Genomic DNA, 16,159 nt, shown 5'->3' on the forward strand with positions numbered 1-16,159 from the left:
TAAAAGGGATAATTTAATCTGAGTTATCATTGAGGGTGTCTTGAATCTTTTTCCAATGAAAATAAACTGAACTAATGAATGGTAGATGTGAAATGGTTTTAAAATCTTTAAAGAAAGAATTACTGAAGAAATCATTTAAAACCTAAAAGGAAATGTCATTTTAGATATTTGTAATCTAAAATAAATGCATACTGGAAATTACCTCCAGTGGTAACAAATGTATGTGTATAATATATATCTAGATAGATACATAGATGTATAATAAATCTACCTCTATCATATCCCTATTTTACCTCTGTCATAACAATAAAGCTCAGAACTTTTCTCTCTTTTCCACTAGACTTGAAAGCAGGAAAAATATCATTCAAGTCTATATACTAAGCCCTTAGCACAACATCTGACCAAATTTCCTAAATTAACTGATCAATTCCCAATAGTTCTGGATTTCCATGACTTAAATAAAAACTTGCAGAAAAATTAACAGCCTAAAAAATTATATCATCAAAATCAAGGCCACAAATATTGATTCTAAATTAGATTTAATCTTTTTGTAATCCAAGGTTACAAAATCAAAATGTGTATAGGAAAGGGGATGAAAGTGAGGGAATTAGGTTTAAGTGAGAAACAAAAATCAAAATCTGTAATAAAAGTGCTGCATTTTGGGGAGGTGAGGTACTGACTGAATTTAAACAACTTACAAGTATACATACTTATATAGATAAAGTTTCCCAAGTCTATGTTACGCAAAATTATAATTCTTTTCTTTTTATACCTCAAAACTTAATAATGGATGTGGGATAAGCTTGCTTACCACCTAAAAATTAGGAATCTGTAAAGTTTGGATTTTTGAAAATACCACAGTCCTTAGAAAGCTACGTCACAGATGGTGGATTGCTTCTCTCTTTCAATCTGAAACATTCTGCCTCTTGAATACCTGTACTGTAAAGGGGGTTCTTCACCATTGGGTAGATGGGGTATCTCAGGTGGTGTTACAAAAACAGTATGTTCACTTTTGAAAGATTCATCCAGTTCTATAAGTCGCATTTCACCACTCTTGTCCATATCCACCTGAAAAAGTTTAAAAAACTTGTGGTTAAAAAAATAAACTGGTAAGCCAAGAGTTTGTCTATGGGAAATGGTTAAATAAACCTTACATAACTGGATACTAAAGAGCTATTGATAGGAAAAAAAAAAGAATGAGCACCATCATGCACCATGAAAAAAGATTTCCAAAATAATTAAGATTTCCAATAATAAGATAATTCCAAAATAACAAGGAGTAGAACATTGTAAACAGTATATTATCTTTTGAGTAAGAAAGAGGGAAAAACAAAAACAAACTCATTTTTCGCTTGTATTCACATAAGGAAATAAAGAACATCATGAAAAGTAATTTCCCGTATGGGGAAGGGGTGATGAATAGAATGGACAAGGACGAGATAGAACTCAGAATTCCCAATGTGTACCTCTTTATATTATTTTACATTTTGAATCATGAGCTTATACTTAAGAAGTAACATGTTAAAAATGCACAAACACATGTATGTGTATGTGCTGAGAATACTGAGTTCTAGGTCTAATTTATACTAAATACAACATATTTCTCTAAGTTCTTCCAGTTTATGTAGAAGCACATTTGAGTTAAAATTCCAGTCACATCAGTATTGAAAACACTTTAATAATACAATCTTCCCTAGACTCCCTGTGGCAAGGTAATATTCACAAAAAGTAAAAACTTAACAGAGTCTAAACTGCCTAAAAGGAGTTCATAAACTAAAAAGCATAGCATTGACATTAATTAAAATCAAACAAACGGGCAGACCCATCAAGATGTCATACATATGACAAACTATAACCCACAGAACTTTATTACATTAGATAGAATATCATATTATCAGTCAGAAATAAGTGGGAGAACAAGAATTATTAATAAATTAACTCTTTAAGATAAGGATTTAGGGCACAATATACGAAAAAGGACAGGGATAGCATTTAAATTTTTCTAATTCTTATTTAAAAAGCTGGACATTCAGAGTGTTTTACATAAACTGTTGGTTATAATTTCACAGTATTACATGGTGTAATCTCCAAGATTAAAGAATGGTAATGGTATATCTATACACTGAACTAGAATAAAGATGTTTCAAAATAATTAATGACATGAAAAAATGTTCACAAAGCAATGATAAAGAAAATTTATACTATATATATTTTGATTCTAATTTTTTAAAAGAGAGTGAATATGTATTCTATATATATACACATACACACACATATATATATTCGTGTTTTCCTCTCTCACACATGTATACTCATATCAAAATGTTACCTTGGGGTAATGGTATTACTGCAATTAATTATGTTCTCCCTTACATTGTTATTTTCCAATTAAAAATAATATGTATTAGTTTTATTGGTTTTTCAAAAATTATAAAAGTAATAAATTCTCAGCATAAAAATTCGAACAAGTAGAATATATTGCTTTTAGAATACACACTTATTCCAATTCTGTTGAAGGACAGTTAAAAATTAATCAGTATAAAAAAAAGGTATCTTTCTAGCCTGTCAAAAAGAACTTTTATATGGTGAAATTAGCAAGGATACAGTAAACTGGATAATCACATACCCTGCTGGTACTCAAAATTGGTAAAGTCTTTTTTAGAAAACAAGATATATTTAAACAGGGCAGCCTGGCTGACTCAGCGGTTTAGCACCACCTTCAGCCCAGGGCGTGATCCTGGAGACCCAGGATCGAGTCCCACGTCAGGCTCCCTGCATGGAGCCTGCTTCTTCCTCTGCCTGTGTCTCTGCCTCTCTCTCTGTCTCCTCTCTGTGTATTCTAATGAATAAATAAATAAAATCTTAAAAAAAAAAGATATTTAAAACATCCACCTTATTCTTATTCTTCGAAAATAACCTAATATGAAAAAAAACCTATCATCATGAAAGACGTTTTCTGCATGTTTCAAAAAACATGTAAGTGAATAAAGTATGATAATGGATGAAATATATAATCATTAAAAATTAAAATAGTAAAGATCACACAAACTTCTTGGTCAAACAAGACAAACACAACAATTTACCTTTGATTACTCTTGAAATCTCACCAAACTGAGAAGAGGATTGAAAAAAAAAATAGCTAGCAAAGACAAAATGAACTGGAGAGAGGGTAATAGCACAGCTAGAATTCAAAACATTTTAGAAGCTGCAAAGCAGATTGATGTGACCTGTGAAAGCTGAAAGCCACATATCTGGCATTGGGGAAGGGATAAAGGAGAAAAGCCAAAAATCTAGCTATTTTGCTCTGTAGAGCCCCAGAAAGATCAGGAAGGAAAAGTGCTCAATGACCTTAAAGTAAAGAGAGTATGCATGGGGCAGTAGCAGGAGAATTAGTTAAAAACCTACATTTAAGGACTCCCAGATCCTTGACCCACCCAGTAAATTCGGCCACTACCTCTCCCCACCATGGCCATGGACTAGGTTGGGTTTTTCTGTGTGAACCAGAGGGACTCTAGACTTGAGGACACCAGGTATAGCTGCAGGAGATGAAGGAGGTTAATAAAAACAGATGAAGTGAGTAAAAACCCTACATGTTACAAGAGAAAACCTGTTACTTCCCCCACTCTGCTGTGAGAATACTGGCGATCAGGTTTATACTCCTCAGGCCTAAAGACTGGAGATAACCTCTTGGGGAAACTAAGCAGCCTAAAGAAAAGAATTATATACAGTGATCAAACAGGGACTCTAAGACATAGCTGAGTTCCACTATGATCAACAATCTCATACCTAAGGATGCTCCTAGCCTCACCTTCCCATGAAAGCTTCATGAGTTCTCGTGTGTCATTTTTGAAATACCACAAGAATCACACAAGGAAAAACAATAATGTGTAGGAGAATAAAACAAACAAATGTTAAAAGTAACATTTGAGTAAGAAGAAATAGAGATGATGCAGGAGGAAAAAACCGCTCAAAATAACTAAAATGAATAAGCCTATATCCATGATGAGAAGATGCTATAAAAAAAGGGAAATTATAAATATGACAGAAGTAAAAAGTGTACTATAAATGTTGGAAGATAAACTCGAAGAAATCTCTCAGAAAGTGCAGATGAAAAAGAGAAACAAAAAACAGGATGAAAAAATGTAAGAAAGTTAAGAGGATCAGGTTAGGAAGGCCAATATCCAAAAAATACATACTTCAGAAGAAGAGAACTCAAGAAATGGAGGAAAGGAAAGAAACAGGATACAGGAAAATTGCCTAGAATCTGAAGAGAATGAGTCCACAGAATAAAAGGGCCTGCTTGTATTCAACTCAATGAAGAAAAGAAGGCATAGCCTTATGAAACTTTATAACATCAAGGATCTTAAAGGCTTTCAAAGAGATAAAGAGATCAGGCACTAAAGGTCAGAAATTAACATGGCATTAGACCAGATGTTATTCTCAACAATAACATTCGAAGCTAGAAGATTTCATAATTTTACATCCAACCAAATTAGTAATCAAGTATTGGGGGAGAATAAAGACATTTACAGACAGGTGGGGCATCAAAAATGTTTATCTTCCATGTACTCTCTCTCTCACTAAGCTACTGGAAGATGTGCTTCACCAGAAAAAAGAAATCAGGGGATCCAACTCCCCAGAGAAGTCAATTTGAAGTCCCAAGATGATGGTGAAGGAAGATCCGAGGATGACAGACTAGAAAGCAATCAATTCAGATTGGAACACACAGGGAAATTTCTAGCCAAAAATCCTCCAAAAACCAAAAAAACAAATGGATAGATTACTTGATATGTTGGAAAAATTGATATTTTTTAGATTTTTCACTTTTGTAGAAGAGTTTGGAGATGAATTAACAGTAGACCAAAACAAGAAGTGTGGCATTTATTAACTTCAGAGAAAACAAAATCCATGTATGAAAGAAAATCTAATTACTATACACACACACACACACACACACACATATGTGTGTGTGTGTGTGTGTGTGTGTGTGTGTATGGCCTAGCTGGGATTATATATATAGAGTGATAGTAATATTAACACTAAACAACTATTTAACCAAAACTCATTATAATGACACTGGGAGAATTCAGGTGGTGTGGAAGGTATGACATTAATGGATAGTACATAAAACAATCAGCAGCAATAAAAACATGTTATTTCAAAATATTAAGGTAAATGGCTGAAGAAACAGATGAAAGAGAAAAGTGGTTGCCTTTAGGGAGTAGAAACTAGGAGCAGAAAGGAATGGTACTGAAGCCTCAGAAAATTATTTGACTTTTTAAATTGTTATGTTTTACTGTGGTAAGAGTGAAACTTTCCTTTTATGAGATTTGGCAGTGATATAAAAAATGCCTATAAGGTCTGGTTGTATAAAAAATTAGGAAACTATATTATAATTATGTAAAAAACACTGAACGTAAATGTCAAATGGATATTAGATGGGGCACTGGGCTTTACAGGGTCTTTTCTCTCTTATTTTCCACACTTCCTGTTTCTTTAAGCCATTTAGTAGAAGTGTTAAAAATTAAACTTTCAATAAAAACAGAGAACACCTGAATCATTATTAGTAAACCTAACAGTATTTTTTAAACAGCAGCATTAGGAATATGTCAATGATAACTCAAAAACATAAAGTATCCTGATAGGATATTATATCCAGGGCAACCTGAGAACAATGAGAAGTTCTACACACAAATAACTTATGAAGATGAAATATGGTTAATCTAATCATAAGGGCAGCAATGATAATGAGAAAAAAGAGATGGTTAAACAAATACCCAAGGTCACTGGAAAGAAAGTGGGAAACTACTGCTGTCTCCATGATGGAACATTACAAGAGTGAACTGCTTGTCTATGAACACCAGATGTTTTTAAGTATTTATCTATCTATCTATCTATCTATCTATCTATCTATCTATCTATCTATCTATCTTCTATCTTTCTATTTAAACAGCTTCTTCCTCTCCAGATCTGTACCTACTTCCTACTCTCCAGTCACTTTGTTCGCACAGAAAAAACCTGTGTACAAGGACAACTGCTCTATTCTTGGTATTATAAAGTCTATTACAATATTAAAATTTTACACTGCAGATTCAGTACCCTGGGAACAGATATTTCCCTTAACTTGTATACCAATAAGATCTCATTTCAACATTATAAAGACAGTCATGCTATATACATCCTACATGTATCACTTGGTCATTTCTGTCTTTTGGAAAGCACAGTGACATCTGCCCATTGGGAGAAAAAGAAATTCAACACCCACGACAGGATAAAATTAAAATAATTTTCATATTCTCTTCATATTTTATCCACAAGACATTAATATACTTAGAAAACACTGCAGAGGGATGCTTGGGAGAATAAGAAAAATCTTACCAGACTATTTGTTATACAAAACTGCCATTAGTTAAGCACCATCCCATAGCAACAGATTGTAAAGGATTTAAAACATAATCATATGAAGAAGAAGAACACATGGTTCTTAAATTAGTCATAAATGAAACCCAAATAATTCTCATACATTGTTTTTCTTATTCAGCATTACCCACTCTAGCTTTTTAAAGTTGGACAAATGTTTTCTGTTTGAATATGCTAAGATCAAAAGAGGAATATATCTAATTCCTATTCAATGTTAGTCATGGATTGACTTTGGCAGTTAACGTATATATAACTTATCTAAAAATATTTATATATATATAATATGTAATTTATATGTAAGTATTATTTATTTTCCATAGCTAAATTGCCAGAGATAAGAGGATCTGTTTACTTAAAAAGTTAAAAGTCACCCAACTAAAAAATAACCCCACATAAATGATTGTTTTTAAAGTATTACTGATATTCATCAAAACATTTGCACATTAAAAGCAAATACTGGCTTGCTGTACTGAGTGTACTTATATTGTGGTACTAAAATATGAAAGGTAGTTAACAGTACTATATAATTATTTACTATTCCTGAGGGTTCTGCTTAATAATACTGGGAATACAATTAACCTCTAGTTACATATGAAGGTTATTAAGATATTATTTTGGATCTTGTGACATTTTGTTATTTTCTCTAATAAAAAAATTCCTTGAATTATAATAAATACAAATAACTATGTTTTAATGAGTTTTCAGTTTTAATTTCCTCAATCATTAAAATCTTTAAGTGCAACGCAATTCCACTATATATAAATGATCTTTTGTTGGATCTAGATTTTTGAACAGGTAAATAGCATTTCAGGAAAATAATCTGTTTAGAAACAATGGTTACATATTTAATGGGATTGGCTTTTTTTGACAGCATGTATATTCTTTAAGCAGGTGAACTCTCATCATGTCCTGCATTCAAGTAAATAGCAAGTGACCTACTTTCAGAAATTCCTAGACAATATAATGTAGTAATTATCAGTGATAAAATACTCTCCTTAGAACATGATGTCCTAGGTACCTAGCAAAAGTGTCATATGTCTTAACAATATTAATGAATATTTTAAAAACCATGTGATACTGACACTACTGTATGAGTTCTTACTTGAAACTCAAATTTGTAAACATAGTACATAAAATTAATAAAAAACAAAAAAAGGCAACAATACAAGATTTGTGTCTTCTGCGCAGCTAATTGGATTCCTACAACCAATTCAGTGGTCCCATGTGGATTAATCAATGTACTGGCTAATTTTGCTATTAGCAAAATTCCGATCACTAGTTTAGTACCTTATGATTCAGTTAGCTTGGCACAGGAATAACTCTTTACACAAATATATGCCACTGTTCACAGGGAGCCTGATGTGGGACTCAATCCAGGGACTCCAGGATCATGCCCTGGGCTGAAGGCAGGTGCTAAACCGCTGAGCTACCCAGGGATCCCCATGAATTATGAGTTCTAAGTACATAATGGCATAAATCCATTTTTTCCTCTACTCCAAAGCACTTCAAGGTGATTACTTCTAGGTACCTTAGCTTGTTAATTCTCTAATTAACACCAGAAACAGTATTTCTCTATGTCAACCATCTATAAAATATTCTAAATTGAAGGATCTGAACTTGTTCTTGTGCTTCATATGTCTAAGTCATTCAAACTGTCAAACATTTCTATGTCATTAAATGATAAAATCAAATGAACTACTACTCCAGAAACTCAAAAATCAGCAAAATATAAAAAATAGTCATAATGTTTTCTACTTTTTAGTTCAAACAACATTACTCTGAATACTGGGAGATGTGCATCTCTCCCCACAATATATCTTAAACACAGGTAAGAAAACAACACTGAAAGACTAGATGATTTGACTCAGGTCACAAGTATAATGGCTGGGACCCAAGTTGTCCTGATTCTCAAGGCAGCCTTTTTCCTATTACATCTGGTATAGTTTAAAATCATTACTCATTTTCATAAGACATATTTGGTATTTACTTAATTAGTAAAGGACACTTTCGTGTCCAACTCAGAACTGAGCCAATTTCTAAGTACTGAGGGATGAGCTGTATTTTGGCTGTTGTGCCCCCTCCTCTCAAAAATCACTGATTTTCTTTGACTCATATAAATTTGAACGTGATGCATTTCTTTAAATAACCTTACAAGGATAATCTGTTGAGTAAATATATGACAAAGCTTTGCTTTCTTCCCTTCCATTTTCATAGGCATAAAATCATGAACACTATATATATATATAGTCACAAATTTACAGGAGAGTTTCAAGTACAGTAACTTTTACAAGTACAAATAACTTTTCCCCGTTAATCTTTTCAGGGTAAATTGCTGGCCTGATGACCCACTACCCCTGAGTACTTTAGTGTGTACTTCCTACAAACAATGACCTTCTCCTATCTAACCATAATACAACATGAAAATGTGGAAATTAACATGTTACACTACTGCTGTCTAATCCTCAAACTACATTTAAGTTTTATTGATTATATGAATAATGTTATGCCAAAAGCATCCAGTTCTAAATTATGTATTGTATTTTACTTGTTGAGTCTCTTTAGTTTCCTTCACTTATGAATAGTTTCTCAACTTTTCCTTTATTTTCTTAACCCTGACATTTTGTGGATTACAGAACAGGTATTTTGTAGAATGTCACTTAAGTTTGTCTGATATTTCCTTGAGATTATACAGGTTATATGCATCTTCGGCAGAAATTTCATAGAGTTGATGTTGGTAGGTATATGATGTTGATTTATTTCACTATTAGTATGTTCACTTTGGTGATTAGATAAAAGTGGGGTCAGCCAGGCTTTCTGTTCCACCATAAAGTTACTCTCTCCCCTTTTGTGATTAATATGTATCTCGTGCAGAGATACTTTGAAACTAAAATCCTGTTTCTCATCAGACCCTCAGTTAATAACTGTGTAGACTCAAAGTTTCGTATTCAGTGGATTATAATAATCTATTACTAACATTTGATGTTCAAGTTGTTCCAGATGTAGCTAGTGGGAGTCCCTTCAAGTTGGCTTGTGTGTGTGTGTGTGTGTGTGTGTGCAGGTACACATGTGCACATGTATTGTGTGTGTTGCTGTTTTAAAAAACACATCTCCATTATTCTCAGAGCAACTCCTTATTCTCTAGCACAAGCTACTTCAGGGCTCATTTTGTACTTTCCTTGCCCTAGACCCAATAACTTCTCTGAGGAGTTCTAATTCCTTTTATGGAGACTGGTACTTAGAAGCCAAAATCTGAGCATTAGGTATACTCATTGCTACTGGGGTATGGCTACTCCCAGGTCCTCTCAGTGTACAGAGGTAGGGAATATATGTATGTACACACAAAGACACACATACTTAGATCTATGCTTATTTCTATATTTGTTTATACATATTGAATACCAAAGATATATCAAATCTCCAATTCCATTCTCATACCATCGAGTTCATTCTGGTTTTCTCCTTTTCTATATTTGTAAGTCCCTTCTCTGACAGTGAGAATGTCCCCCATGTTACATTCTCCCATCTCCGCCACCACCCTTTCCCACATATATGACTTCTTCACTCTAATTTGGCTTCAACAACTACTTTCAGACTATTCCCCTACCCCTCAAGCTGGCATTGTCCTCATCTAGATCAAACTCTGATACCCCATTTGCTGCCATACCCAATAGGGATAGTTTCCTTACCTTACTGAGACTCCATGCTGTTTCTGCATGGATATTTTTCTCATCCTGTTTATGCTGACCCCCTGCAGGTGTGTTTTCCCTAGCATAGACATTCTTTTTATTCTGCTCATCCTTTGATTCTCCAAGATAGGTCACCCCTTGCATGGATGCTGTCTTCACCTGGCTTGGGCTCTAATACCCAATGCTAGGCTGGATCCTCTTTCTTCCTCACCCCATTCAGGTTTTGACACCCTACTCAAGGCCACTGTTCCTCCACCTCCTCTCTGTTCAGTATGGATACCCACCTTCCTCCAGCCCACCGACTGATATTAGAACTGAAGGGGAAGGGAAGGTTTCACACACAAATTTAAAGTCATAGAATTAATTCACTTAATTTATGCTACAAGCTCTCTTCTAAATTATAAAAACATTCAAGTGAAATATTCATTTTGCTCTACACCTGCTCTCATCAGGCGGCAATCCACAAAAAAGGATAGGTGAAAAATCCCATAATCTGTAAGTGGGTGGGAAAAGTTCCAGATTTGAGAGCTCAAATAAAACTGATGATTCAGTAAAATCATGCAAGGTACATCTAAGAAGTGCTCTATAGTATCCAGTAAGCCAAACAGAACTTTCATAATGAAGAGTCAATGATGAAATGGAATGAACTTAGCTTTTCTTAAAGCTGGTAAAAGCTAAATAGAAACTATAACACATAACATTTAAAACAGTCACACAAAGAAAGTTAGGGCACTGTGAACATATTATTACTTACTTTATCTACACAATCATCAAAAAATGCCAGGCTTGCATCTTTATCACTGACAAAAGAACATTCCTCAATGAAGCGAATGAACATTTGTGTTTTGGTCATCATGTTATAGAATTTTTGATGTGACCGGTCTCGGCTTCTTAAGAAAGCTGTTCAACATAAATTCATAGTGTCACAAAATATAGCATCATTCAAAGATTCATTGAATTTTAAGCCAGAAGAAACTTGATTAACCATGACATCTATACCCCCTTACTCTGAAGAAAAAGAAACTAAGACCTCTGAGAAGGGAAGAGACCTGGCAAAGATAGCAATAGGAAAGGAACTTGAACCCAGATCTTTTAAATTCTTATCAGAATTGTCTCTGTGGTCCCTTCACTACCTTGAAGATTACACATCAAGTAGTAAATGAAAGCATTTTTAAAATTGCTTTTTTTCCTCTCAATGTGTACATACTATACACACATGGCATACTCTCTGTCTATGTATTTGGCTTTTTCAAAGCAGCAGTTACATCCCTTCTAGTATTTATATCTGCATCTTACTGAAACAGAGTAAACGTTTATTTCCTGATTTCATGCTCCACATTGCTCACTATGGTCAGTTACATTACATTTGGGCCTTCTTTTGGGCTCATAAACTCAAATTATTTCCAACTGTTCTCTCTGCTTAAAATCCTCTCCTACTTTTCTATTGCCTGGCTAATTTCTACTCATCCTTGAGATCATGGCTCAGACATAATTTACTCAGAAGGACTTTCTATGGTCTAAAGTTGTGAAATAAAGTGTTTACTCATATTATTTTCAACTTGCTAATCTTCTTGACTATAAGCTCAATGGGAGAACTGATGGAGTCTCTTTGTGTGTGTGTGTGACCACGTATCTTTTGCACACCCCTATGTATCTAGCATTTACAGGAACTTAATATATGCTTATTAAATGAATTTCTCTTACAAATGTTATATATCACAAAAGAAAAGTATGTATTATGACACAAATTACTTATTAAATGAATTTCTGTTACAAATGTTATATATCACAAAAGAAAAATATGTATTAAGACACAAACTGCACTCTGGGGCTCTCCAACTTCTTTTGCTTTAGGGCACAAACAGAAAGTAATATTTACAAAGCATACTTTAGTAAAATTAATGGTGGGACGCCTGGGTGGCTCAGCAGTTAAGCGTCTGCCTTCAGCTCAGGATGTGGTCCCAGAGTTCCGGGATCGAGTCCTGCATCGGGCTCCTGGATGGTGCCTGTTTCTCTTCCCTCTGCCCATGTCTCTGCCTCTCTCTGTCTCTCATGAACAAATAAATAAAATCTTAAAAAAAAAACTTTAGTAAAATTAATGAGGTTGTTCATGCCTGGAGGTGACCATCCCAGAGGCTCCTCTGAGTGTCCAACATTTAGCTGCTCTGAAAGCTAAAAATATCAGTATCCCAACACATCTGTAACATGACATTCCTACATGGTCAGGAAGCTCTGTGCTTTTCAAATAGTGTCTCTGACATATTTATCTAATGGGATTGTATCTAATGTGCTTGAGCAATAACTAGTTTTGTGAAAACGGATTACCAACAAAGTTGATATTCACATACTTCCAAAATAGGTATGTATTTTGATAAACATGAGCTATTCATTAACACAGAAAAAACTGAATCATCATAAGATTAAACTCAATAATATGAAAACTATAGAACTATAGAATTACTCACCTTGTAGGGCAAAAAGAGAGGATGCATCGGTGGCTGTCTCAGAAGGGGCTTGTGTTATTGGTCTTAAGTATGATCTATAACCTTTTAAAATAGAGGCCATGAAACACAAAAATGCCTCTTGGATTTCCAAATCTATCATATGCAACCTCTTTCCAGAATTAAAATCATAGTCATTCATTGCTAAGTCCATTAGTCCATCATCTCTTGGTCTCTGCTGCACTGTGGAGAAAACCAGTGTTAGTGTTTTCTCCAAACTGTTGAAACCAATGTTCATAATGGTATCAATATAAATTTGTTATATATATGTCAAGTCATTATGCTGTATGCCTTAAACTTATACAGTCCTGTATGTCAATTATATCTCAATGAAATTGAAATAAATAGATGTGTTATTTGCAAAAGGGCTCAAGCTATCTCAACTCTGTTTATATAACTTCATAATAAGTAAACCTTAGCAAAGCTTGCTACATACATCATTTTTTAGGCTCTGCTGGTATATTTCAACCAAAGTAAATATAAAATTATTCCTGTTAATCAGACTACCATCAAAAAAATTCATGTTCTGAAGTAACTATATATATACTAATAAATGAAAATCATAGCAACCATATCAGCAGGACACAGGGTTAAGTGCATTAGTCCTATCTCTGCCCCACCCTCCCCCCTTTAAAAAACTTAAGTACCTACAGGAAAAACACACAAGGATTAAAATGTGAAAAACAGCTCTTCCTCTTCCTGAACAATTCAATGGTAAGGCCATTAGGTAGTAAAATAATAAATTCACAATAAAGAGGCCTGGTAGATGTCACCTTAATCAAGTGCATAAAGTGAACATCTTCATCAATAATGGGACAAAGGGAAGTAGTGCATGATATGATAAAGATGCTACAAAATGAACACAGTATCACTTCTGTGATATTCATGCCAAAGATGTATGACCTGTATTTACCATGAGGACACTCAGACAAACCTATACCATGCACCATTCTATGATAGTAATAAGTATCATAGAATGTATAACTTCAAAAATATCAAGAAAAATAAGAAAATATCAGGGAATTGTTTAGAGAAAAGGAGACTAAAGAGACTTGAAAGTAAATTATAACACCTGATTTGGAAATGGATTATTTTGCTATAAAAATATAATTATGATAACTGACAAAAACTAGAATCTGGTCTGTAGATAAAGATGGCAGTAATGTTCAATGTTGATTTCCTGATTTTTACGGTTATATTGTAGTAATGCAGGAGGAGAATGTATTTCTTTGGTAGGAAATATATTCCATGTGGAGGTGATGGGGCATCTATTCTCAAAGGTCAGGGGAAATGTTTGTGACTTTAAAAATTTTAAATAAAAAAAAATATCAGGAACAATAAATCATCTTAGCTTTTTTCTGGAGTTCTTATTCTCTAAAAAAGTAACAGTACTAGAAAGAATGTGGGCTTTGATAGAGAAAGCCTAGAATTTAATTCTAACTTCATCCTTGTTAACCAAGTGATCTCTGTCAAGCTATTTTACCTCCCTCAACTCATGTATGTGAAAGTGTTCTGAAGCTGTAAAATATTACAAAACCTTAACTATCAGTACTGTTTATAAGTTTATAGTTTTAAGGTTCTGCCCTTCAGTAGAGCTAGATGGGCTATTTCACCGATTTTAAAAATCGTTTTAAATATTGCTACAAAATCTGCTAGACTTTGTAGCCATTTAAAAGAAGTACATGGCTTGTTAGAAAGCAACTAAGTAGTCTGCTTAAGTAAAACTCTACACCTAATTTATTTGTTCCATGAGATGAAATGTTGTTCTATTTGATGTCACTGTTTTCCTACTCCAGTCCTTATGAGCCACTTCCAAATTATCTGCTTATTTTAAGGTTTACTTTGGAAACATTGTGTTCTTCCATGCCTATTTCCAACTATAACCCCAGGCACTTTGAACCCTCAAGGATATAGACCCCTTCCTCTGTTTACATTTCACCTAATGCACAAAAAAGAACCTCACATATTGGTACACCATTACTAACCATTTTTTCAAACAATAAGTATTAACTTATGGATGCTGAATGACCCATTATTATAAAATATCAAGAGGATTAAATAAATTAAGGTTTAACTCTTACCAGTATTTCTGGATTACTGACAAGGTAGTCTTATATAAGCTTTTTATTGAAGTATTCCATATCCTAATCAATTTTCATTTTGATTAACTTCCTAATGCATTTGGAAAGCTTCTATTTTCAAATTATTTGATGTAAGCATAGCATTAAGATCCATAGAAGGTGAAAAGCATATGACCCAGGTCTCAATCCACTAAAATCATCAGCATTTTCTAATTTAAACCACCTGTCCTAAATTTTCAAAACTAAACTTCTATTCTATGTATGAAGAAAATAAACAGTCACCTTAGTCTCTTTTTGAATTTTATTATTCTAAAATGGTTCTAGGAAAATGTAGCAGATATAAAATATAAATTTTATAAATATCCTATTCAGATTCTAACAAATTTTGCTTTAATTTTCATTTGCCCTTAAGATTATGAAACACATTTCCCTCAGATAAAATAAACAGTATCTTTTTTACAAGTAAGGCAAAGCAATTGGAGTCCTTTTTCAGATTAAATTATTTCCTTTAATTAAGCCATACACTTACATTTTGCCAACTGCTGGTGCAAATTATTCAGTGTGTTCATCAGGTTTTTACATGGTTTCTTTGGAAGTATCTTCCAGGCTACATTTTTCTTATCGCCAGTTCTAAGATTAAGTGACAACAATAATATATTTGTTAGATGGACTTTTTTTTTTTTTTGCTATATATACAAAAGGGAAAAGAGAAAACACATTGAACAAAAAATAAAACATATACAAAATATTCTAATTACTAGGATAAATACTATATGGGTAAGTTGAGATGCAGAATATTTAAAAATTAATTTACACAAGGGAAGAACCTTGTAGTAAATATAGCTCGAAAATTTATAGTTATGTTTGTACTGAGTAAATTCCACTTGCATGGGAATCATGTTAATTGCTACAAACTTAGTATGGTGGTCATTACTCAAAACCCCATTTATTTTATTTTATTTTATTTATTTGACAGAGAGAGTGAGCACACAAACACAGAGAGAGGGAGAAGCAGAAGCAGGCAGATGAAGACAGAGAAGCAGGCTCTCTTTCTGCAGGAAGCCTAATACAGGGCTCCATCCCAGGACTCTGGGATCATGGCCTGAACCAAAGGCAGACACTTAATGGACTGAACCATCCAGGTGCCCCATCAAAATCCTTATTTAGGAGACTTTAGACACCTAAATATTGGGAAAATCCCACCACTGGAGGTTTTTTCCTGATAGACTAAGAAAAATCACAGTGGAAAACCTGAACTCGTATAGAAAAATGAACTGATGATCTAGAAAGCTTATCAAAATACTTGGGTATATTTAAATATTGAGTTTCTTAGTTTCCTCTTTTTTTTTTTTTTGAGATTTTATTTATTTATTCATTAGAGAGAGAGAGAGAGAGACAGAGAGAGGCAGAGACATAGGCAGACAGAGAAGCAAGCTCCATGCAGGGAGCCTGATGTGGGACTCAATCCTGG

The 16,159-nt window shown here is 33.7% G+C and overlaps 1 protein-coding gene across 7 annotated transcripts in view; it reads right to left on the minus strand.

Annotated features, from left to right (window-relative positions):
* DENND4A (DENN domain containing 4A) overlaps positions 1-16,159 on the minus strand; it is a 139,243-nt gene that overhangs the window by 38,309 nt on the left and 84,775 nt on the right. For all 7 annotated transcript variants that reach the window (XM_038580750.1, XM_038580751.1, XM_038580749.1 and 4 more), the window contains exons 12-15: positions 15,218-15,318; positions 12,572-12,790; positions 10,861-11,006; positions 935-1,068 (exon numbers count right to left, since the gene is read on the minus strand). In XM_038580750.1, coding sequence (XP_038436678.1) covers positions 935-1,068; positions 10,861-11,006; positions 12,572-12,790; positions 15,218-15,318 — 600 coding nt within the window. The remainder of the gene's footprint in view (positions 1-934; positions 1,069-10,860; positions 11,007-12,571; positions 12,791-15,217; positions 15,319-16,159) is intronic.

Source organism: Canis lupus, chromosome 30, assembly GCF_011100685.1.
Source record: "Canis lupus familiaris isolate Mischka breed German Shepherd chromosome 30, alternate assembly UU_Cfam_GSD_1.0, whole genome shotgun sequence".
NCBI classification, from domain to species: Eukaryota; Metazoa; Chordata; class Mammalia; order Carnivora; family Canidae; genus Canis; species Canis lupus.